We start from the raw sequence: 23,593 nt of genomic DNA on the forward strand, positions 1-23,593 counted from the left end.
ATTCCTGCTTCAGGAAGACAACAGATTTAGTACAGATTCTTTCTATAGACGCAGGTGTTGAGAAAGTTCTTTTTTTTTTTTATTTCTGATCAACTTAACTGTGCAGAAAACTTCAGGGAACATAAGGTAGTGTTTTATTTCTGTCCTTTAGAAAGCATTGTACAGTCACATTATTTACATACTCTTTATATTACAGCGCACTCTTGTTTTTCTCAGTAGCTTGTGTGGTGCGATCAAAGCAGTGGTTTGTCTCTCCTGCATGGAGAGGGCCCCTTCCTGTCTCCCTGTGCTTCTGTGGCTAATCTATCATCCTCAGCTTGGTGTGTGGCAGGTTTTTATCTGTGGTTGAGTAATTCTGAGGGAAAGAAGGGGTCTTAGTGATGAAGTTGGGTGACTTAAGAAGGAGGACCAGTCAGATTCAGTCAGACTAGAATACTCCAAAATACAAAGGTGAAAATGCATAGTGTATTCACTGCAATGGGTACATTTCATTGGGAGACATGATGGTTTTGTTTGTTAGGTTGTTACAGTACTGCACCTTTGTTCACCTGTTTGGAGGGAATCTGTTGACGTATTTGTGTTGGTTGTTCTTTTCTTAGGCACATGGTTGATTTTTAAGGCTGCAGGCAGAAATGAAGTGCTTTTCTAATTGAGAGAAAATGGCTTTTTGTAGCTGTCCATTTCTACCTGCAGCGATGTGCAAGGTTGTCTACAAAACACAAAGTTGTGCCTAATTCCCCACCTCCATGCTGCAGTACAGGAGGGGATTCAGCATTTTAAGGGCAAATAAGATTGAAATCTACAATCAATCAATATGAACCAAACACTCATGAAGGTCTGAGCACCTGTTGAGTAAGGTAGCTAATTCAGGACAGCACATCTGGTCCCCATTTTTAAATTTTTTTCAGCACAAGGACTCATGTAAATCAAGCTTTGGGGATGTGGACAATTCATTAGATGAACTGAACGTAAGCAACATGACCAGAGTAGTCACACTGTTTACACAGGTACAGTTAAATCTGGTTTTTAAGCGCATGATGCCAGGCAAAGGCAAAGATGCCTGACCTAAGACAAACCTTTTAACACTGATCTGAAAAAGACCATGTGTGTCCTTGTGGGCTTACAAGGCTGTGATACATGGGCAGTTTTTGAGACAATGTTATGCAGTATATTATTTGCCTATTCATTGCTTTTTACTGGGGATTTGTCGCTCAAGTTGTAATACTGAAAAGAACTGTGAAAATCCCTGCAAATGCCTCAAGGCAGCACTGTCATCACAGTGTAAAGAATAGAAGTGGGCTATGAGCTGAGGGCTCCTGTGGGTTAATTCTTTATCAAATTCCAATCTAAACCACTCCCCACTTGTTAGGGCTTTTACTAATTTATTTGACACTATCCCCATTGCCTCACAGAACTGCTTATAAATTGTTGTTTTTGAGCAGACTCAAGCACTTGTCACTAGTGAGAGTCCAGCAGGGGGCAGGAGTGTGAGCGGATGTCGTTGTGTTTGTGGATGGCCTGGTCCAGGTCCAGAGATTGTCCATTGACACTGACCTCCATACAACCGCTGTAGGGCGCCGACACAAGTGTGGACACTAGAGAAACATCTGAGGGAAGAACAACATGTGAGTCAGAAGACAAGTGGACCCAATGATCGGTGTGCAAACAAGATTTCTCATTCTGGTGAATCTGTCAATTAGCAAACATACTGGTAATCACAGCTGAGATAAACCATTCGAGGACCAACACAGTTATGTTGAAACTTTATTTTATTTACTCTGCCGGAAAAGTCTAGAATCAGCAAGTATCATTTCAAGAAACAACAAAACAAAAGCAAAATTATACACCATTGGTTTAGTAAGATAAGACTGTTTTGTTGCAGCTGTACAACACATTAGTACAGATTACTGTGTATATCCTGCAAGTTATCACTATAAAAGTGTTGATCCTCACCTGGGAGGCCTCCAATAAAGGTGCTGGAATGTGAGAAGAGGTCAGTAGGAACATCTGAGTTTTCACTTCGTTCAGATTGACCATCGACTTGTAAGACAGTCTGGTTGCCTGCAATTGTCACCTGGATCTCATGATTCTCACCATCGCACAAGGACGCCGGGGTGCTGGCAATCACAGTGTCACCTACACAGACCAGAATAAACTGAAGACAAGCAGAGGGTCAGTCTTCAAATGCAGAAAAAAAAAAGACTTTTTGAACACTCTTATTTACTCACATCCTGCCATTCATTGGTTGGGGGATGATAGTCGGCAAGAACGATGGAGAGCGGCACTCTGTCTTGGTGAACAAGTGCAAACAGCACTCCAATAGCAGATACTGGATGCAGGGTCAAAGTGACGCTGAGGTTCTGTGATTCTACAATGAGGACAACAGGAAGAAGAGGAACATGAATTTCAGTAAGAGAGATTAAGTATAAGCTGACAACTTGAATGTACAGTGATGAAAGCCATCTCACATGCATCCAAACAAATGAAATACTGACTAACTGCTTCAGGAAGGAGCAATTAGGCCAAGTTATGTAAGCAACATGCTATGCACAACACACCCACACAAACAGATATACAAACTTCACCATAACTAATGTTGAAGAGAGCAAAGCCTGTGCCGGGGTAATATGCTCCAGGAACCTCAGAGCTGAAACACTGCATGTTGTCGTTGGACCGAATAGTTTCTTGTATGGAGGTGTCTTCACCCGTCAGCCAGCGCCACTCTTTCATACAACCATCTAGACGTGGGTTTACCTACATAAACAAGTAAAAGTAATGATAGTTGAGGCTCATTTAGAAAACCTAGACTTTTAGCGCATTGTCAGAAAAGAAAACAAGCACATACAAATAAACACCTGATTGACAAGGCCGTTCTCTTTGAAAGGGACTCCTCCGACAGTGAGGTTGAGTTCGTGCATGCCTTTATTTAGTGTGAACAGATCTCCATTAACAGCAATCTTCATGACAGCCTCCCTGTCAATCTTAATCACGAGGCTCCGCCCCTGCTCCTCCACAGAGATCTGACACACAAAAAAAAGCACTCAATAGGATTTCAGTCATCTACAGTAGGCAGTAGATAACTGCTCAGAGAGACTCCTGACACAAAGCTCCAACCTTTCTCCACTGGCCATCATTGACGATAGGTCCGCTGCTGGTCACCCTGCTGACCGCGCCGTATTTCAGCTGCAGTTCCAGCCTCCCGTGATGCATTGCTAACACAATCCAGGAGCTGTTCAAGTGGCCTCCGGCAAAGAAGATCACCCCCTCACGATCGAAGGAGCGGAAGTCAAACTCTGCTGAAAAACTAATCAGAGGGAATGTGGGATGGAAAGGAATGTGTGTTTCAGTGATTTGATATCTTTGATCATACTGCGTCACTTCAATGCAAGAAAACTGACTATGACTTTAAAAACAAGAAATGATAAACAGCCAAATATAAAAAATTATTCATTTGACTCCTGCTAATTAATTAATGTCTTCATTTTGAAACTGGCAGAAATTGCTAATAAAAAATTAATATTAATTCTGATTCATTAACAATCAAATTTAAACATTATAAATGTTAGGCATCATGTTTGAGTTCAAAGTAATCTGGATATTTGTTACCAAAAACAAACTTAGGTATTAGTTTCCTTAAGTGAAGCATGATAAGAGGTGTGATCACTGTATCAGCTCATTTGTATGACATGAAGTGTAAATATCAGGAAGGTATGTTGTCAGGAGACAACTACTGTTGATTGACATATACAGAAAAAAAACAATAAATGAAAATCTTACCCCGTCTGAACCCTGCGGCGGAAACGCAGCCGCACCACTGGCACGCCGCTGAACATACGACCCAAGTAAAGTGAACGGGGATTCCTCTTCAGCGACGGTGACATGCAGGGTGTTATAGGCTGAAGTACAAAATAAACTTTTAGACAACACATGCTGCCATCTCATGAGCTTCAACCTGATTCGTGCACCTTTTTAATATTTTCTAGGATTCAAATGAATACCAACTTTAAGCATAATAGAATTCAATAGATTATAATACCGTTTGTGTATTTCAGTTTTCTTTTAAGAGGAAATGTATTTAAATGTTTTTATGACTTGACTGCCCACATCTCTTTAACACAGATGATTTTGTAATTTACAACAATGGAAACTGACATTGGAAACGTCAGGTAAAGAGTTAATTTACTGCACCTCACAACTCCTGAGGTCCTGTGCCAGTTTCATGTTTTGACGACCATCACAGAAGCAACGGAAACTTCCCGGAGTGTTCAAACACTGCTCTGCACACACATCAGCCTGGCATTCATCCACATCTGACGAGTGGCACAGCAAGATGGAGGTAATTAAAGAGAAGCATGTTTACGGTGTAAAAACTAGCAGAAGCAGTTTATTTGTGGAGTTATCAAAGTCACTTAATAATAATTATTTAAAAAACAATTGTTTTAACCAGAATACAAGAAAAATCCAAGTTTCTTTTCTGTCAAAACATCAAGGAATGCAAACAGCGCTTGAGTCAAGTGCTGTTTGACGTTGGCTGAGAGGAACCTCCCTTCTCCGTATATAACCCTACATGGCCATGAGGAGATTGGCTGTTATAAATTTTAATTCTCTGAGGAGGAATACTGATGTTATGAAAAGTCTGGTTCCCACCACAGAGCAAAATAGAAAGCTTGAGTGATTGATGGCTTTGATTTTATATTTCCACTATCTAATATTATGGCTATTTTATCTAATTGCATTATCAAATACCAAGACAACATTTGTTATGTTTTGCAGCTTTTCAGTGTATTTTACTGCATATTTTTTGGAGGAGCAATCTGGGACAAAACTATCTTAAAACACAGTATTTAAGATTAGATTATTAAATCTTGAGCTCTTGATTACATTCAATGAGCTCCACAGCTACTTGTAAGACTTTCTGTGTTTGCACTGATGGTGTTTTTAAAATAACTTGATAAGTAAATCTTGATGCCATTTTTTTGAATTCGTAGAAATGCACAAAGAAATCTATTGAACTAAATTTATTAACATATACCAAGCCAAGGTAAAGCGTTGATCAGTCTGTGTATGTCTAAAGGCACACAGGGACTGATTGGACGACAGTGGATTGTGACCTGTTACCTACTTGTTCAAAATTTCCCCCCAAAATCTTTGCATTCCTTTCTTGACCCTACAACACAGCTGCATCAAGCCCAACTGAGGCTAAAGCTGCTCCTCAGTTGGTCCTCATTAGACTGTAGATGTGTGTTTTGAGGCATTGTGCAAGGCTACATATACCTACCAACACAGCTTTTGCTTTCGTTGTCATACACAAAGCCGATGTCGCACAAGCAATCGTAGCTGCCCTCTTTATTCTCACACCGTGCCGTTCCACACACACCCGGATCCTCGCACTCATCGACATCTAAAAAACACAAAGTGGGCTCAGCTGGGTGGGTTCATGTAACAGAACCAAGTGCTTGGCTCTTTAGCTTAAAGAACAAAACGTTATATGATATGCGATCATCAGTGTGTGGAAAATGTGGTGGCAGCTTTAGTTTGCATATGAGAAGTAAAACCTGATCTCAAAGACGCCTGACTGGTTAACCACTTAAATCAAAAAATCCTAAACCTAATTACATTTCTTCTAAAGAAGCCACGAGTTAAATGATTGATTGTAGAACACCTGATAACATCTGGTGTTCCACAATCACTTACCACAGATTCGACTTCTTTCAGTTTCAGTCAAACTACATCACAATAACTACTGAAACAAAAACAGAAGTCACTTTTTAGAAGTATTAAATCAAATAAAAGATCAATATTTCTCTATGTATACTTCTCAGACATGTATAACTAAATATAACACAGGAATATTTGAACAAAATCAGTTTGTAATGTTGACAAAACAACACTAATCTTGAGTAAAATGAAATAATTATATTCACAAATAATCATTAAGTGCATCCGTGGCTTGTGGCTTACCATTACATGTGTGGCGTCCAACCAGCATGTAGCCTTGGTGACAGGAGCAGCGGTAACTACCCATAGTGTTGTTGCACTCATGGTCACACCCTCCATCTTTCTTGCTGCATTCATCAACATCTAAAAATGGATTCCCAAATTAAACAAACATTATTTCTGAGATTCTGATCTGGACAGTATGGACATATACAGTTATACAACTGAATCCCTTAAATATCTATGATTTATTATTTTATTAAATTCATTAAAAATAACTAACATGAGTGGTCATAAAGTGGAAAAGGCTCAGCTCGAGTCGTTCAAGTTTCCTCTCACAGAAAAGTGGCAGGATGAGTCACAGTGGAAATGTTTCCCTCTCGTTCATACTGTGTGTTTAATAAACTGCTTTCTAATTTCTGCTTCTACACTTCATACTTGTTACATTTTTCTTCTTTCACTTTTTTTTTTAAAAGAGATGCAAACCTCCCCTCATTTCTAAACATAGTAACAAGCTTTGACCTCTAAAGAGAGATGTTTTCCTGTTGTGAACTGCGACTGCAGTTCCTGTTAATGCAGTTCACATTGACTTGACACAGCATTCACAGATCATTACTAACAGCAGCAGCAGGATATTAATATCAATGCCATCAACAGCAGTTAAAAGAGGGGGTACATGTAAAACAGACACACTAGAAAATAAATCCAAGTCAAATGACTTCCACTGATATGTATAAAAGTCTCATTTAAAATATAAAGTGATGAGAAGTCTGATTTTTCCATGGTTGGACAGGAGGACAGTCAGCTATCAGAACCAAGGTCAGAGTGATGACATGCAGAAACACTTGGTGTGACACTGCAAAAATTCAACCTCTGCTGAGCTCGAGCACACAGCGTCCCAACATATGATGATGATAGTACCTTTCTCACAGCTGGCTCCTGTCCAGCCTGTAAAACAGTGACACAGGAAGTCACCCTTTTTGTCCTCGCACCGCACTGTTCCCACTGGATTACAGGGAGAAGGAGAGCACTGGTCTGGAATATCTTAAAGCGGAATAAAAACAAAGGTAGACATAGAAATCAATCTTATTGGTTACCAATTCCAAACAAAGTCTGAACAAAATGGACACATACACCGAGTGTAACTGCATACCACATCAGACAGGGGAAGGGCATTTCTTATGTTCTCCTTCTCAAGAGTTCAGTAAAAATAGCCTAATGCTGGCTAAGCTGTCCTACCGGAGATGTCCCAGTTCAGTTCCCACAGTACCGGTCCTCTAGCTCTCAAGAGAAAAGATCAAACAAATATCTAACTGTCTTTTCATTTCTATTTGCTTTACTTTTCTGTTGCATATTTTCACTTAAGTCCTCTTGTTTCAAGCTTGTGCAAGAAGTGTGTACATCTTTTCTCTCTTCATACAGTTTCCTTTTGCTAACATGCTCGACAAGTCTGGGCATGTTAGCTGGAGATCAGTGAATGACAGAAAAGGACAGTGCATGAAGAAAACAAGAGGAGAAAAGACAAGAGAGAAACTCCCATATGAAAACACAACTGGTATGATTTCAGCAACAATTTGCAGTTTCACATAACATTTACTGTAAGAGTTTAAGCCCAAAGAGTTTATGAGAAGCACCAGATAGTTAAAAGAACTTTTGATGCTCACTACAAATGAGAGGAAACCAGTCTGACCCATTAAGAAAGAGCAAAAAAGGCTGAATGCAGACAGTTGGGAACCAAAGGAGTGCTGTGCTTTCAAATTATGAAACCACTGCAAAGATGTTTATGCCTTGTAGTGGGAAGAAATATAGTTAATTGAAATTGAAAAGGCAAAACGGGTTGTTGATGACATTTTTGGGCATATGTGCATAAATGCTCACACATTTATACTGAACAAGGAAGCATAGAAAGATCTAGCTGATCCAAGAAAAGATGTCTAGTTTCAGCTCTTATCTGCAGAGCAATTAGCAAAACAATACAAACTGCAGACTAAGGCAACAGAAGCAAAGATGAATGGGACAATAACACACTATCTGCTGTGCTAAGAATTACAACAAATCAGCTTTTGTTATGTCTTTCCATAATAATATGACGTATCGGCAATATTCCATCGACTGAATTAGAGGAAAGCCGTGACCCTTTTTGCTGGGACCCCACCAAGACCGCACTGAGATAGGAGACAGATTGGCAGGACAGCAAGAGAAATGATGAGAACGAGATTCTGTGCTGACATTTGGTGTTAAAAGCAGTACCGTATCTTTAAGTGCCCACGATGCTGCAGCTGAGTCATGGAATTACCCCCTACCCACCCCAACCCCGGAGACTCCTCAACCAATAGCAGTGAAGCCGGGTTGGTTCAGGTCTTCTGTATCCTGATGCAGCAGAAATGTGCTCCACTCACGTCAGACGTTTTTTTTCTTCACGTCACTCCTCCACCGAGCCAGCTCACGAAGAAGCTGGTGCATTCAGCCAGAGAGTGAGTATGTGACGACTTCAGGGGTGTGTCGTTCATTCACCAATGTGCAGCATCACTGTAGCAAAGTGCTGCATTGTTACTCATAAAAACCTGCACTTACGCACATATAACGCTTGCAAGATTACATTAAAAGGCACAGAACCCATTAGGTGTGCCACGCTGCTGAGACTGACCTGGATATGACAAAGAACTTATGCATCTTATTCATTTTGCACTTAGAGTATTACAGAGCGATGCAGAGAGACGATACTGCAGTGCAGCACATCCCCTCAATACAACTAGATCCCAATGTCATGTAGCATTATTTGCAGTAAGAACAGACAGACATGGAGGATGAGCACAGACAGTTTGAGAAAAAAAATTAGATGATGATTCAGGCATGTATTAAACAAAAAATAAGATAAAAACTTACTATGGACACACGTGATCAGATCTTGTTTTTTCTTATCAGAATCTCCATATTTCTCCACACAGGCTAGACAAAGACAAAAATTATACCAGAAAGAAGAGATGACAAACATAATCCTTCAAGGCAGCTGAAGTGAGTAGGGATGCAAGGTTTTAGGCAGAGTGAGCACTTACCTAAATACTTAGGATAGAAGTAATCCTAAATCAGGGATAAATGGAAAAACAGAAAAGAAAAAGTTATGCGGGCATATAGACAAAAATCTAAACAGTTCAAAATAAGTGAAGCAAGAGCCAAAAGGATTTTTATTACCTGACATTTTCTAGGGATTTGGTTTTATTTGACACCTGATGTCTGCATGCAGTTCATGAACAAACATTATGTTTGTGTGTTAAAGAAATAAAGTACTAAATTAAATTCTTTGTCATCTGCTCTGCTCTTTGTAATGGGTGTAGCCCTTTGCCAGGGGCTTTCTGGGAATTCTCTGCATTCCTGATAAAAGCAGCACCCCTCATTTCTCTTGGCTGCAGTACTCCTCCACATGTAGGTTCAAATTTCAAAGAGATTAACCAACAAAAAGGCTGCCCTTGAATGCACAGGGACTTGCTGCAGATGGTGCCAATGCAGCAGCTCAGGTGCTTGACTCATTTAGAAAAAGCTTAGAACAATTGCACCACATTAAGCCTGATTATTTCCACAATTTCATGCAGCAACTGATTTCCACAATAAAAGCAGTGTGGCTCCAGATCTAGAAAGACTAACATCATTCAGTTGTGACAACTCGACTACCTGTCCCTCTTGAAAAGTTGCCAAACACCAGAAACTTAGGTGTGATCAAATGTGATGACAACGATGACCCAAGAAAGACAGTTCTGTTTCCCTCTCCCTTTCTTTCTCTCTGCAGAGCCAAAAAACTGCAGTGAGGAAAATGCAAAGTCAGAGGTGGTCTCTTTCAGAATGAATAATGCAGCTACGAACGAGACTGCAGCTTTGTGTCACGACATGTTTAGAAAACTTCCAAGCATACAATCGCTATTCTTCTGATGGTGCGAGCATCTATGCAATTCAAATATCACCTGGCTTTTGCTTTTGCTTCTTTGCTTCCTTCTGCTTTTTATCCTCACTCCCTCAGTCCTGCTTCAGCTTCAGTATCTCTCTACTTGACTAATCTAACAAGTAATCTGAGTCACAGATTGCCTCATTTAGTCTCTCTCAGTTCACTACGTCAAATCTTTTGCGTGTTAGTTAAAGCGCAACGGATAACCAGCCTAATGCTGCAAAATACTACCTCCTTGTACTGTTATTAACCATTAATCTCAAATCAAGTGGTCAAAGTGACTATTTGCAAGAGCAATAATATTAAACAATTTTACAGAGCATTTTTCCTGATTAGATCCACTGCTTAAGACAAATAATGCTATTTATATCTCAGGAGCTTGTTTGCATATTCACATGTAGTCCATATTTAGCAGTCTTACAGAAGCTAATCTGTAGAAAATATTCCCAAGCACACGACATGGATTTTATTTGTGACTAAATGTCAAGCACAGAAAAAAAAGGTGTGAGCTTGTCTGCAGATTAGTGACGTAACGTGCAACTCATTTCTCACTCACTTGTTCCTTTTCAGAGAAAAAATAAATAGAAACCACTCAGAAACAGAGGACTTGTTTGCATCTCTGGCATCCATTTAAGCGTAAGGATTCGCATGCCGGTGCAACATAAAACGATGCAGATGTTTTAAAGAGAAATAGATCTGTTGTCAAGGTGTCCTTTTCATTTGGCAACAGCCTAAACCATGCAGATTTCAGCTATGCAAAAACACATAACAGAACATGTGTGTTTTTGTGTGCACAGAAGTATGAAAGGGGAATGTTGAGACAGAGGTGTAAGCACAAAAACTAGAACTGGTAAACTAAAGCTTAGTCACATTGACTCAAAGTCTGTCACAGAAACAAAAAAACATGTCAAGGTTTCAACATGGGAATATTATGTACGCTGACAGTTATCAGCAGCCCACACAATGAATCATTAGTATGATATCACTTCACAGTCATCAGTTTGTAGTCAACACAAAGTAAACAAGGGACTTTGCTAAAGTTACAGGAGGATATAGACGATAATTTAAACGGTGGCACTGCAGAGCTTAGGAGAATGAAGTCTGGCTTACAACCTTGACTGGAAAAGGTACAACTCTCAATATTCTCACCGTCTCTGGGTCGTTTTCAAACACTTCTCTGGCCTCCTCTTTGCTGCACCTTTCTTCCACACACTCCCTCTCCAAGTGCCCTTGCTTAGTCTCCTCGAAAACTTGGTTTGCTCTCCTGTGTCTGCTCAGAAACTGGTTGGCCTCTTGAGGAGACATTAAAACTTGAAAAAGGAAGGGAGGAGGCAAAGTTTATTTATTTACCTAGAGGATCCAAAGACAAGGTCAGTTACCTAATGGAGCAAAGAAATTTATTGGGCCAAGAAAATGTTACAAAACATTCCCAGATAACCAAAAAAAAAAAAAAAAAAAAAAAAAAAAAAAAGCATTAACAACTGAGGTATTTATTACCAGCCACAATTCTAATGTTTCGAATGTTAAAAAAAGACTTAGCGAGCTAGCTAGCCACCTAGCATGTAACTGTTTACTTACTGCTGTCGGACCAGCGGACAGCCAGCAGGATTAGCAGGACAGCCGATGAAAGCGACTTTGTCAGGGTCAGCCGCATTGTTTAACCGCTAAGGTGGCGCCAAGCTTGAGAAACTTTCTCCCGCCCCGCGTTGTAGTCTCTCTGTCCCGTCTCACTCTCAAGTGTGAGCGCTAACGTCGCTGCGAACCGCCGCAGGTATTCAGGTATGCAGCTCCGATCATTAGCCGTTAACGTCTCTGATGTGAAATCTCTGCCGCGACCCAAACGCCTGTCCCGCACACCGTTCTCTTCACAAAAAAAAAAAAAAAAAAAAAGAACACGACAGATCGCTTGTCTCTCCGGCTCAGCTCGTCCCCATTGCGGTCTGTGTGTGTTTTGCTTCCCGTGTTTCGACCTCTGTGGAACTGAAAGCCTGCAGAGAAAGACAGCACGTCTCTGCTGCTGCTGCGGCTGCTGCTGCTTCAGAAGGGGAGTCACTCTGAGAAATGCAGGCAGGCAGGAGTTTGTAATGATGCAGCCCTCCAGACACCTTCCTCCCTCCTCTTCTCAGTTGCGTGTGTGTGGTCGTGGGTGTGTGAATGAATCTACCATCAATCAAACGGGTAAACGAGAAAAACTGGCACGCGATGGTAAACTCTCGCTTATTTTAATAACTACCGCGTGGCTGCTGCAGAGAGTTGGCAAGTAACTAAGTACTTTTATTCAAGTAATTGTAGAATACTGGTAATTTAAGTATTTCCAAGCTATTCAGCTTTGTGTCATTCTGGTGCAAAATGATTGCAAGCAGTAGTTCTATATTTTTACATACATCAATTTTGGAAAAAAAAAAAAGAAAAAAAAGCTGATCGGTATTACAAACAAAAAAAAAAAGTCTTATATCTGGCAGGGGAAGGATCAACACAAGTCCAGCTGTTCTTATAGTTGCTGGAAATCTACAGGCTGAAGTGCGGCCCTGGCTCTGCTTTTAAGAATAAGCCTTACCCTCAAACCCCACCACCCTCAACCCTTGTGCGTCCCTATTTCACACACTCGTCAGCAACATAAGTAACATTGGCTCTTTTGAAAAAATGTGTTTGTCACTTGTTACCACCATCTGTCATTAAGTCAGAGAACATACTTATCTTTATTTTCATCTTCATTTATACAGCCCTTTTTCAAATACATAAGAGCAGCCCTAAGTGATGCAGTGTTTCTCAATCCTGGTCCTCGGGGACCCCTGCTCTGCATGTTTTAGATGTTTCCATCTCCAACACACCTGATTCAGATTAATTGATCGCCCAGTTCTTTGCAAGATTGCTAATGAATCATTCATTTTAGTCAGGTGTGTTAAAGTATAGAAACATCTAAAACATGGAGGGCAGGGGTCTCCGCGGACCAGGGTTGAAAAACATGTTAATAAACCAGCCTTTATACTGTTGTACATTTGTGGTTAATAAAAGGCAAATAGCTTATACGATATCTATTAACTATCTATTATCTATTAAAAATTAAGTATACTTACTTTTACATTATATATCAGTAGTAAGGTTATTATTATTCATACAAATTAAACATCCTGACACCATATACAAGACTGCTTCTTATGTTAAAGCATCAAAACTATTACTGTACAGCAGAGTTGAGGCCTGACTGATTATAGGTATAATACTATGTAATTTTACTCAGTGTAATACATTTAGTTGCATATTTAAAATGTTTAAAACACAGTTTACTATTCTTAAGTATTTTTCAGGTGTAGCATTTGAACTTTAACTGAAGTAAATATGCTTAATCTTTCGCTTTACCTATTCCATCAGTAGAGTCATTACACAACTTTAAAAACCTCCCACTATCATTTATTCCTGGAACATACTTGTTTCCCAATAATTTTGCTTTCTGTTTCACTTATCGTGAACCCTCAGACAAATTTGTTTTTATTTCTCTTTAATTCAGTTCATATTTGTCTTCTGGGTTGACTTGCTTCCTCCCTACATTTCCATTCTCTGTATATAAAAAAGTGTTTTTCATGTAGTTAAACAATTGGCCTAAGTTTTAAAAAGACTCACTTTTGCAAAACCTTCAATGTTCATATGATATGACATAAAATATTAATTGTAGTTTTAGTACAATAAAGATCTTTGAGACAAAACAGTGAGAGAGTGAAGAGTGGTACAAGTTGAAAAAGCTTTGTATTAGATATTGTAATCATACGTCAGTAAATTTAAATGAAGCTTTTGTATCAAATTGAAAAAAATGAATTCCAGCATAATAATATATTTAATATTTTTCAAGCTTTATTGATGCATTTTGCCATTTAAATGGACCCAAGGTGGAAACAACCATTGTTGCTTCTTTTTGAGTTATTAAATATATATATATATATATATATAGAGAGAGAGAGAGAGAGAGAGAGAGAGAGAGAGAGAGAGAGAGAGAAAAGGATTAAGTGTAATTTAAAAACTGTTAAATTAGATTTTGATTAAGTGGAAAAAAATCTTTGTTGAGTTGCATCAGAAATCACCAAATGGAGTAGAAATCCCTTGATGTTAAAATAAATGGGAATCAATGTTTTGCAAATAAAGGCTATATGAGTTTGGTGTGTCAGCAAGGACTTAAGACACAAACAGCCGTAGGAAGTCTTGGGAAGTGTTTAACATAATAACATCATACAAAACAATTACCCTCGCTGAACAAGATACAGACTCTTGAGCATTTCCGACAGGACTTTTTCCTTCGGGGCCTGATTTCTGGCTCAGACAAGATGGCAAAAGAATCCAGTGTCAAAATAAAAAAGTGTCAAAATGAGATTGCGTTGATAGTTTTATTAAAACAAACATAACACAAACAAAACGCAGTCCTACATTTAAGTTAAATATTCAAGATGGTTTGTTTATATACAAGGTGAATTATGATCACAGGAGAATCCTGAATGGAAAAGAAGCAAGAGTTCTACAGTTTAGATATTGTAGGATGTATTCAGCTGGTATCTGAGATCAGTGATGGTGATTCAACAAAGAGAAAGAAACTGGATTGAATATAAAGGCAGCAGGCTCAGATTCCTCCTCTGTGGCTTTTAATGCCACAGTTTCAAGAAGTCGTCTCCAAACATTGGAAATATAAAGATAGTACCATAATTAAGTAGCAGGTGCAAGGCTGTCATAGCCTGGCCAACACTGACCATTTGTTTATTCTTCTACACAAAAGCAACCATCTGTTGCTCAACATACACCATGTGGTGTTACAGAGCTCAGCTCTTTTTCAAAGTTTCCTGGAACACATTTAACTTATTGCAACAAACAGCTACAACTAGATCATCCAGCTTCCAACCAGCTGTCATTGTGACTCAAAAAAACAAAACAAAAACAAAAAAATTAAACCAAAAACTCCAAAAATAAAACTTGTAAGGCAGATACAACAATACTGTGTGGGTGAAAAGCAAAAGACAAAACCTTTAATACAATATCTACCCAAAATATCACAAGAGGTGGATCCTGTGGGACGCTGCCTGATTTGAGAGCTTTTTAGTGTGATTCTTTAATTAGGGCTAATTTCTGTGCAGATGTTGTGGATTTGGATGAGTCTCAGGTGCAGAGACAGGAGGACAGGAATGAGACTTAATACTGTTGTGTTTGCTGAGAGCCTCGTCAAAATCCAGCTGCTTCCCGTTGACGGTGATGTCCATGCATCCGTGGTAAAAGGCTGACACGGGGGTGGCAGATAACGAGATGTAATCTGAGACAAAGTGGTGGCACATATAAAACACAAAAAGATGTTTGTTATACACATATAAAATCAAAGACATTAAAAGGTTAAGCACAAAATTAGAGGTTGGGATTGTTTTAAAGTTGTTCAAAGTGAAAAAAATGTGGCTGCAAGTTTTATAAATATGTGCTGTAAAATTTTGTCAATGTGTTTGCCACTTTTGTCAAGAGTACATGACCTTAACAACTCCTTATTCCAGTAAACATCTCCCACTGAGTACTGATCTCCCAGCTTTCCTACAGCTCCACCATGAGGTTGGTTTTACATAAAGTCATCCAGTAAATGTGTGACCACAGAAAGAGGTTTCTGTATGAATCGAGACTGTGGGATGAGCTAGGGCTGGGCAATATATCGAGACTTTATCAGACGCAAAATAGAAGGAGGGAATATGGTTTATATTGAGATAGCTTGTTTTGAGTTAAAAGCATTGTTTGCATTTTGCACAGCTGTATTTTTGTTATGGTCATTGTAAAGTATTTTAAATTGATTTTGTTTTAGGAGCATTTAATTTAATATAACGGTACTTTAATTTTAGTCAGCTGTTTTAATGCACATGTGCTGCTGATCCTTAATAAAAGTATATTTAGCACTGAAGGCTGTAAATTAGAATAGTCTCTTTGGTTACTTGACAAAAAAAAAATCGAGATATATATATATGTATCGTATATCATGATTCAGGTAAAAAATATTGAGATACCAGATTTGGTTTATAGCTCTAGCCGAGTCAGGTCTTAACTCCTACTGATGACGTCATGTGAACTGATGCTGTCTCTTGTGGAGAATAAAAAAACAGTAATAAAACCTGTGTTGGGCATTCTTTGTGTTTAGAGTCAGTCTCTGAACACAGTTCCCTATTTCATCCTTTGAGGTAATTTATGTTCTCTGTCAGTGAGTCTGCAAGGTTAAATTAAACCAAATTTAAATTAAATTTAAAATAGCCAGTTTGCCCACACATTGTCATATTTTTTTTTTATTTTTTTTTGTATCCCGCTACTTCAACAGAGAGGAGCAGTTGTAAGCCAATCTTTGACTCACTATACTGTCCATAAGTACAGGAAAATGTATGGATGTGGCTGTACGTGGCTTTGCAGGGAAACATGGCTGCATCAGATTATATTGACATATATGAGTTTAGATCTTGTTTGAAGCGTCCAACTCAAGGAAGAAGGGAGCCAATACCATTTGTAGTGTGAATGAGAAATGATGGTTATCTTTAGAAGTGGTTACTTTTGTGCTTTCTGAACTAACCTGGTATCCCACCAATGTATGTGCTGATGCGGTTCTGCATGGTGGTGTTGAGGCGCTCCAGTGCCTCCTGCAGGGCGTCAGACTTTATATAGGTCACAGTGGAGGAGTTGGCAGAGATCTGGATTTCTGTGGCAGTCACATTCAGTTGTACTGTCAGCCGCTCAGGGTAACACAGCATCAGTGAGTCCAATGTTGCCACGGAAACACCATCCAAAAACACTTGCAAGTTCTGAATAGCAGAGGCAAAAACAACAAGTTTCATCAAGTGTGAAGACATGCAAAGAGACATATGTGTTGATTTCCAACAAACATGAATAAACTGACAGCATCGTCTTCATCCTTTGTTACCACAGCAACTGACAGGGGGACCATGTTGTTGTAGACAAGAGCAAAGATGATGCCTGTGCTACTGGATGGACGCATGTTCATCTTTATATCCACATTCCAGCTCCCAGAATCACCTACTTACACACACAAAGAAAACATAAATACATGACTTTTGTCAGCCTGGAAATGAAGAAACTTTAGCCACCTTCAACTTCACCTGAGCTCAAAACACAAGTGCACTTCTTCAGGAAGGCCTAAAACATTAAATGTCTGTCATAGCACAGATAATGTGGTCCAAACAATACATACATAAGGAAAACTTTTATCCACACGCTTTATTCAGTCAAGTGGCAGCAGTGATCTTTAACACTTTCTCATGACAACTTCCAGCAAAAGCAAAAGTTGCTTCAAACCAGTCTCATGAACATGGCAATGAGTTCAGTGGTCTGTGACGGCCTCCACTGTAATCAGATCTGAATTCAACAGAACACTTTCAGGATGTTGTGGAAAGTGAGACTGGCAGCATGAATGAGCAGCCCAGAGGAAAATTTCCGACATTTAGTCATATCCATGAATTAAGTCCCTTTCAAGAGTAAAGAGAGGCCTGTAGCGTGTAGGTGGACCACAGAAGCCCACTTTGAACCTGTGCTCCTCTGTACTACAGTATGAAGAAGGTCTTTGTTCCAAACCTACCAAAGTTTTTTTTTTTTAATGTGGAATTTTATGCTCCTATATTAACTCTGCTTGCTTTACTTTCCTTTCATCAAATAACATGTTTGGTAACAACCTTCTTATTGCCTTTAGTCCTGCTGCGCTGCAGTACCGCTGCTCATTGCCCTTAAGCACTCAAGACAGATCAAAAGCAAATGCTAAATTTTCCCACAGGGATTAATAAAGCTTAACTTACTCACTATAGTCTATGTTGAAATGTGCCAGTCCTGCCCCAGAAAAGAAAGATCCTTGTTCCACATACACAAAGCAGTGTTTGCTCTTTTTTTCCTGGATGACCTCTTTTACCCCGGATGCTCCCTGGTTCATTAAGTTCCAGCCACGGATGCAGCCGTCGAGTCGGGGATTGATCTGATAGATGGGCGCAGTATTGCAGATTCAAAGCAGACATTTCAACACATTCATTTAACACTGAACTTGTACTTTTCTCTGGAATGGTGTGCCCTGTTTGGTGTGCAATTTGACCAACTTACAGGCTTGATGACGTTGTCAGTCCTGTTGGGAAGACCAGCAATGTAGACTTTGGTCTCCAATTTGCCGTTAACAGAAGTGAAGAGACTCTCTGGGCTGTTGATGCTCATCACAGCCTCTTTGCTGATCTTCACACTGATGCTGCTCTCCAGCTCATCAACAGAAATCTGTGTGTTACACATTAACAACATAACATTTTATACCAATACAGAGTTAAGCATCAGAACACATTGCAGTGCATCTTTCATCAGTTCGGCATATTGATTAGCACAGCCACCTTTCTGTCAGCCAAACGAGGACGAGCTGCTTATCCAGCACCCAGCTGGACTGCAGCACTTTCTTACCACATGCCACTGTCCATCATTGATGGCTTTTCCTCCACTGGTAACCTTGAATGTGTGCTGGTTTTTGAACTGGACCTCAATACGACCAGCTCTTAGCCCCAACATGAACCACGAGTCATGGGAAGACTCTGCATACAGAACAACTCCCTCCGGATCAAACGTTCGGAAGTCAAACTCAGCTGCAAATCTATCACGAGAGAGAGAGACGTGAGTTTGCACATCCATCAAACTGCAGTACTTTCATCTCCCTGCACAAAACAAGCTATTTTTATGCCCTGGTGTTACACAAACTTCCAGGCTTTTATGTAATTACAAAAAACAAACCAAACAATTCCACATGCCAGATTCTTCTTTCAAATAATATCTTATAAATCTTTTTCTTGCCTGTGCTTTTATTCTTCTCTGTTCTGATCTGTTAATGCCAGTGTGTCCACTCACAGTTGCTATATTGCTAGATTCAACTACAGAAGAATAATGTTGACATTTTGGGGATAATAAATTCGTAGATACATCAGCGTAGTTGAGGGTAGTGATGTTTATTTATTTCTTAGGCTGTGCTGTTGTTCAATTTGCTTACATTTTTGGATCTTACATATGATTTTAGCATTTATCTGTTGTCAATAGAGTGAAAGTCCACTTCTAAAATGTTTGACTGATAGCATTTGTGGCACATCTTTCAATGATATCAAGCTGAAATCTTTTTTTTGTCACGTTCAAGAACCAGTTTTCACACTCAATAAGCAGAACTGAACTGGGAGTAGAAGGTTTAGAAAAACAGGGGTATTCAGTTCAAGATAAGCAATTTGCATAAAAAATAGGTGTGTACGAACTAGTGGTAAAAACTTACTTTGTGTTCTCTGGCAGGCGGAAGCGCAGGTAGATGATAGGCAGGCCTGCAAACTGCTCGCCCAGGTAAAGCATCTCAGGGTGTTTATGGTCGCACAAGTCCACGCAAACAGGGATTCTCTCACAGTATCGCTGATTCCCTGCCAGTTGTAAACCTTCTCGACCATCACAGTGACATGTATAGCTGCCCACCGTGTTTACACAAGTCCCCTCACACACATTCAGATCACACTCATCCACATCTGCAACAACAGAAGAGGAAGACTTAACCAGCACTGATTTCTGTATTAATGGGAGATGTGTTGTGTCAGTTAGATTTAAACCACTCAAATTTGTTACCTCTCAGACTTTATGACTCTAGGTAGGAAGATTCTTTTCAAACTTGCTTTTAACAGACATTTTGGGCGATCCGATCAAAAGCACAGCCAGGATGCATTAAGATCCCACTGACCACTTTTGGGGATAGTAGGGGCTGGTTTATATATGTCAGCTGTGTAAATTTTAAATGGGTTTACAAGTCTGGCTAGATTGTTTTTGACTTGCAGACTAACTATAAGTAATCAGTCTACCTTACAAAGCAGATCAGGATAGAAACAGGATTGCAGTGTTGCAGGACTCTGCAAACCATAATTGTGTAAATGTTTGTCTACATCAAAAGGAAGTGTGATACAAGCACAAGTGGTGCTAAATTACATGTGTGGGGATAAACCTAACACATTAAGGGGTGTGTGAATGCCACGTGTAAGTAGGGACTGAGAGTGAAACGGTAAATAGAAATCTCACCATTGCAGGTCTTGGAAGTGAAGTTGTATTTAAACCCTGGCGGGCACTGGCACTCATACATGCCTGGTGTGTTGACACATTTAGCTGGTTTTTCACAGATACTGGGGTACAACAGGCACTCATTGATATCTGGAAAACAGTTTGAGACAGTGTGCAAATTATCTTATTAGAATCTAAAATATGAGTAACTGGTTTGCAAGTGTGTCCTCGATTTACAGATCATTTTATAGAGGTTTAAGGCCCTTTCATTGATAAATGGATTAAGTCTTAAAGCAGTGGTGTCTCAGAGGTCAAAAGTTGAAGCGTCAGCACCACAGAGCGCCCACAATTGGGCCCTTGAGCAAAGTCCTTAACCCCTTCATGACTGACCCACCACGGGTTCCCAAACAAATTGTGATATGCCAAGAAGAATTTTACTGTGTTTTAATGCATCCTTAACAAAGGATGCATTTTCTTCAGCACAGCTGCATCAATGTCTTCCCTAAGCATGGGATTATTCCAGATTGAGTTCTCATTTTTTTTAATCAGCTTTGAAAATGACTGTGTGCACATTCATGTGTACACTTAACTTAATCTCAACAGATCATCTAATGAATACAGAAAGCAAATTCATGAAACTGAATGAGTTCATGTTTGTGAAGACTTTGTACTGAACACACTCACAAGATAAACAGTGAACTACCCACATAAAGCAGGACATGTACAAATATGCAGTAATCAGGCAATAAGTATCTAAAAAACTAAGCAGCTTCAAATAGCTCAGAGTTGTGAGTGTGTGGCTGTGTTTAAAGCAAAAAAGAGGATGGTCCATCTTTTCAGATGTTACAGGCCATTCACATTCTGTTGTGTAAGATGTAACCTCAGGTCATTTTCAGAAATAACAAATAAGGGGGAACAGCTGAGGGAACAAAGTTTGTGTTTTGACGTATGCAGGGTTCCAACATCTACACGAATAAATAAAAAGGAAACTCAGAAAGGAAAATAGCCGGTGTGTGCTCAGCTGTTGAACAAAGCTCTATAATGATATCTGTTCCTAATATAAAATGGTGACTACCAAATGTCAGAATTTGCCAAGCCTTCTTACCCACACAGTTGATGTTGTTATTGATGAAGTAGCCTTCTTCACACATGCAGCGGAAACTACCTGGGAAGTTGTTACATTTTTGGCTGCATCCTGCTGGAAATTCAGGATCTGAACACTCATCAATGTCTGCGAGATCAACACACCACACAGCAACAAGTATCAGAAGCCAGTTCAAACACTTCAAAGGGCTTTAATATTAAAAACCTACAAACCTACAAAGCTAAAAATCCTAGATGACGTATAAGAGCTCACCGTCCTCACAGCGCAGTCCCTTCCAGCCAGGCTTACACACACATGTGAAAGAGGCCTGACCGTCCACGCAGCGCTCCGAACCCTCCTTGTAGCACGGAAACGGCGTGCACTGGTTACTGATCTCTGGTTTTGGAGAAACAAAACAAATGAAATCATTTAACAGCTGCTTCTTCACCCAAGCGTCATTAAAAGCTCAGGTGAAGCCGCTCACCTGTTACACAGGTGCGAAGGTCTGATGGGATGTCTGAATCTGAGTTCTGGTTGTTGATGCCGACGCGGTGGGAACCCAGACACGCTGCAAAAAAACAGGGTTACAAGAGGGCAAGTATGAAATTATATCACACTATTGGATAGCGTTGGAAATTATGTGCAGTGTATTATTGTGATTATTTTTGATGCAACCTTTGTGTAAAGCACTTGAGTAAATTAAGAAAGATAAAGACTTTAGCAAACTCACCAACATATTTAGGGTAGAAGTATTCCTGGAAAAAACAAAACAGACCATCAAGAATTAGATTTTTTTCTTACTGATGCAAAAAAGCACGGATATACATCTGACAATACTGCTTATTAAAATTAACATGGAGAGCTTCTTTCTTTCATTCTTTTTTGCATTGGACTTTTCCTACAAACCAGGGTTTGTAGGAAAAGTTCAGTCAGAGGTTGACCTATTCTCAGCTGCTGAGGGCATTTTTCCTCATTTGTTATCTGCTCTAACCACCTGTCTTTCAGGTTACTGAACCATCAGTTAAGCAGCAAAAATCACTGCCACAGACATCAGCTGGAACTGTAGAGACTTGTGACTCATTTATGTAATTTTCTCACATTTAACAAATCTATTAAATGTCATGTTCACCTGTATTTTCCTCCATTCTGCTTGTTTCATCTCATGGTGCTCATTTTTTCCTCATTAACTGACAGACTGACCTCATGTCCTGTCATTCACTGTTTAAACTGCTCTCAAAATCTGAGATGTGCTTCAGTTGTCCACCATCTACTCCTCAGGTCTCACCGTCTCTGGTTGGTTCTCAAAAATCTCCCTGGCCTCCTCCTTGTTGCACAGCTCCTCAATGCACTCTCTCTCCAGGTTGCCCTTCTTGCTCTCCTCAAACAGAGAGTTGGCTCTGCGATGCCTGCTCAAGAACTGGGAGGCCGTCCTCTGGCTCAGGACTGGAAAACACACACATATACATGTTCATTTAAAACATACTACAGTTTCTCTCCACTGTTGATGCACACTCTTCGCTTGTCAGGACGAATTTGTAACTGTGTAGGGCAACATTTGTGATTATTACATGATAATAAAACAATAAAAACATGACTGATCCATGCTGGAATGCAACTCCCCTCTCTGCTCATGACAGATGGCTCATGAGGCTGCTGCTGCCTTCAAGGACCAACCTAATTGCTCTTCTGTGAACTGGCCTAAAAAGGGTTCATTGCGAAACCGTTATTTCCCAGAAATAAGCCCCCTGTAGTTGTAAGCAGCTCATGTTGTCCAGGCTTTTGTGTGACCCCCACGGACAATCACTTAACGGTGACAAAATCCTGAAACCGTTCCCGGTTGGTCGCTTCTCGTTTCAAACTGGGAGATTAGACTAAGAGTTAATACACTTTGACAGGTTTTCCCTCGTGAATTACTTCCTAGTTCTGCCCCAGAACGCCGCAAAAACCACAAACGGTACTTACATCGATGAGCATCGACGAGCGTCACAAGTAATACGAGACACGCCAAGGGTTTCCCTAGAGCCCGCTTCTGTCTCCACATAGTCGAGCCGTTCTTCCTGTTAGGCCACGGTTTGGCTCTGGGTAAAGACTGGCTGAGTGCAGGTCCGTGTGAGGGCGAAAAAACTTTATTCTTCCCGAAAGTGTTTTCGTAGAGAGAGGAGGGGGAAACGGACACGGAGGCAGCTAGGGAGCGCTGCTGACACACTCACACTCTGCCTTTGTTTACTCAACGTAGCTGAACTCATGCAGAAAATGGGTTTACTAAATACAATACAGGACAGAGGCCCAGAGCACAAAGGATTTCTAGAAACAATCACTCATTACGTAATATTATATATTACAGTAAGTTTTAATGATTATGCGGTGACTAATACAGAACATGGACTTTTCCATCTTCACTGATGCTTAGAAATCTGCTAGTAATTTTCTAAATGTCTGTGTATATTTAAAAAAAAAAAGTTTTAAGCTTGAAAAAAAATTACAAGTGTACTTTATAATTTATTAAGTATACTTTATGAGGATATAATATAGTAACTTTGCAAACAAAAGGTTTAAAAATGTATTATTGTAATGTATTTATTTTATTATTG

At 39.8% G+C, this 23,593-nt stretch overlaps 2 protein-coding genes across 3 annotated transcripts; both read right to left on the reverse strand.

The window, feature by feature from the left end:
• gas6 (growth arrest-specific 6) lies at positions 1 to 11,962 on the reverse strand. The gene is made up of 15 exons (XM_041992202.1): positions 11,453 to 11,962; positions 11,024 to 11,184; positions 8,994 to 9,018; positions 8,824 to 8,886; positions 6,859 to 6,981; positions 5,962 to 6,081; positions 5,279 to 5,401; positions 4,189 to 4,310; positions 3,778 to 3,896; positions 3,115 to 3,304; positions 2,856 to 3,020; positions 2,586 to 2,754; positions 2,229 to 2,368; positions 1,954 to 2,155; positions 1 to 1,607 (listed from the first exon to the last, which is right to left on the reverse strand). Exons 1-15 carry the CDS (start codon positions 11,526 to 11,528, stop codon positions 1,459 to 1,461), a joined length of 1,947 nt encoding a protein of 648 aa, XP_041848136.1. The 5' UTR covers positions 11,529 to 11,962; the 3' UTR covers positions 1 to 1,458.
• Positions 11,963 to 14,947: 2,985 nt separating this feature from the next.
• Positions 14,948 to 23,202, reverse strand: pros1 (protein S). 2 transcript variants are annotated; one of them, XM_041992190.1, is made up of 14 exons: positions 22,965 to 23,202; positions 22,288 to 22,445; positions 21,733 to 21,757; positions 21,487 to 21,570; positions 21,276 to 21,398; positions 21,024 to 21,149; positions 19,940 to 20,068; positions 19,158 to 19,398; positions 18,311 to 18,497; positions 17,969 to 18,133; positions 17,678 to 17,846; positions 16,764 to 16,903; positions 16,440 to 16,668; positions 14,948 to 15,161 (listed from the first exon to the last, which is right to left on the reverse strand). In XM_041992190.1, the coding sequence occupies exons 1-14, from the start codon at positions 23,041 to 23,043 to the stop codon at positions 14,974 to 14,976; spliced, it is 2,043 nt and encodes a 680-aa protein (XP_041848124.1). In that variant the 5' UTR covers positions 23,044 to 23,202; the 3' UTR covers positions 14,948 to 14,973. The 2 variants fall into 2 exon arrangements, with proteins under 2 accessions (XP_041848124.1, XP_041848116.1); XM_041992182.1 differs by having other exon boundaries at positions 16,764 to 16,900; positions 22,965 to 23,185.
• Between the last annotated feature and the right edge of the window lie 391 nt (positions 23,203 to 23,593).

This window comes from Melanotaenia boesemani, chromosome 1 (genome assembly GCF_017639745.1).
Source record: "Melanotaenia boesemani isolate fMelBoe1 chromosome 1, fMelBoe1.pri, whole genome shotgun sequence".
NCBI classification, from domain to species: domain Eukaryota; kingdom Metazoa; phylum Chordata; class Actinopteri; order Atheriniformes; family Melanotaeniidae; genus Melanotaenia; species Melanotaenia boesemani.

Excerpts from the sequence above, each read along its gene's own strand:
- gas6 (XM_041992202.1), bottom strand. The coding sequence starts at position 11,528 with ATGCGGCTGACCCTGACAAAGTCGCTTTCATCGGCTGTCCTGCTAATC. Across the intron at positions 11,185-11,452 it reads TGTCCGCTGGTCCGACAGCA|TTTTAATGTCTCCTCAAGAG; the intron begins GTAAGTAAACAG and ends TCCTTTTTCAAG. Across the intron at positions 2,369-2,585 it reads TCTCTTCAACATTAGTTATG|AATCACAGAACCTCAGCGTC; the intron begins GTGAAGTTTGTA and ends TCCTCATTGTAG.
- pros1 (XM_041992190.1), bottom strand. The coding sequence starts at position 23,043 with ATGTGGAGACAGAAGCGGGCTCTAGGGAAACCCTTGGCGTGTCTCGTA. Across the intron at positions 21,758-22,287 it reads TTGAGAACCAACCAGAGACG|GAATACTTCTACCCTAAATA; the intron begins GTGAGACCTGAG and ends TGTTTTTTCCAG. Across the intron at positions 16,904-17,677 it reads ACATTTCAACATAGACTATA|TAGGTGATTCTGGGAGCTGG; the intron begins GTGAGTAAGTTA and ends TGTGTGTGTAAG.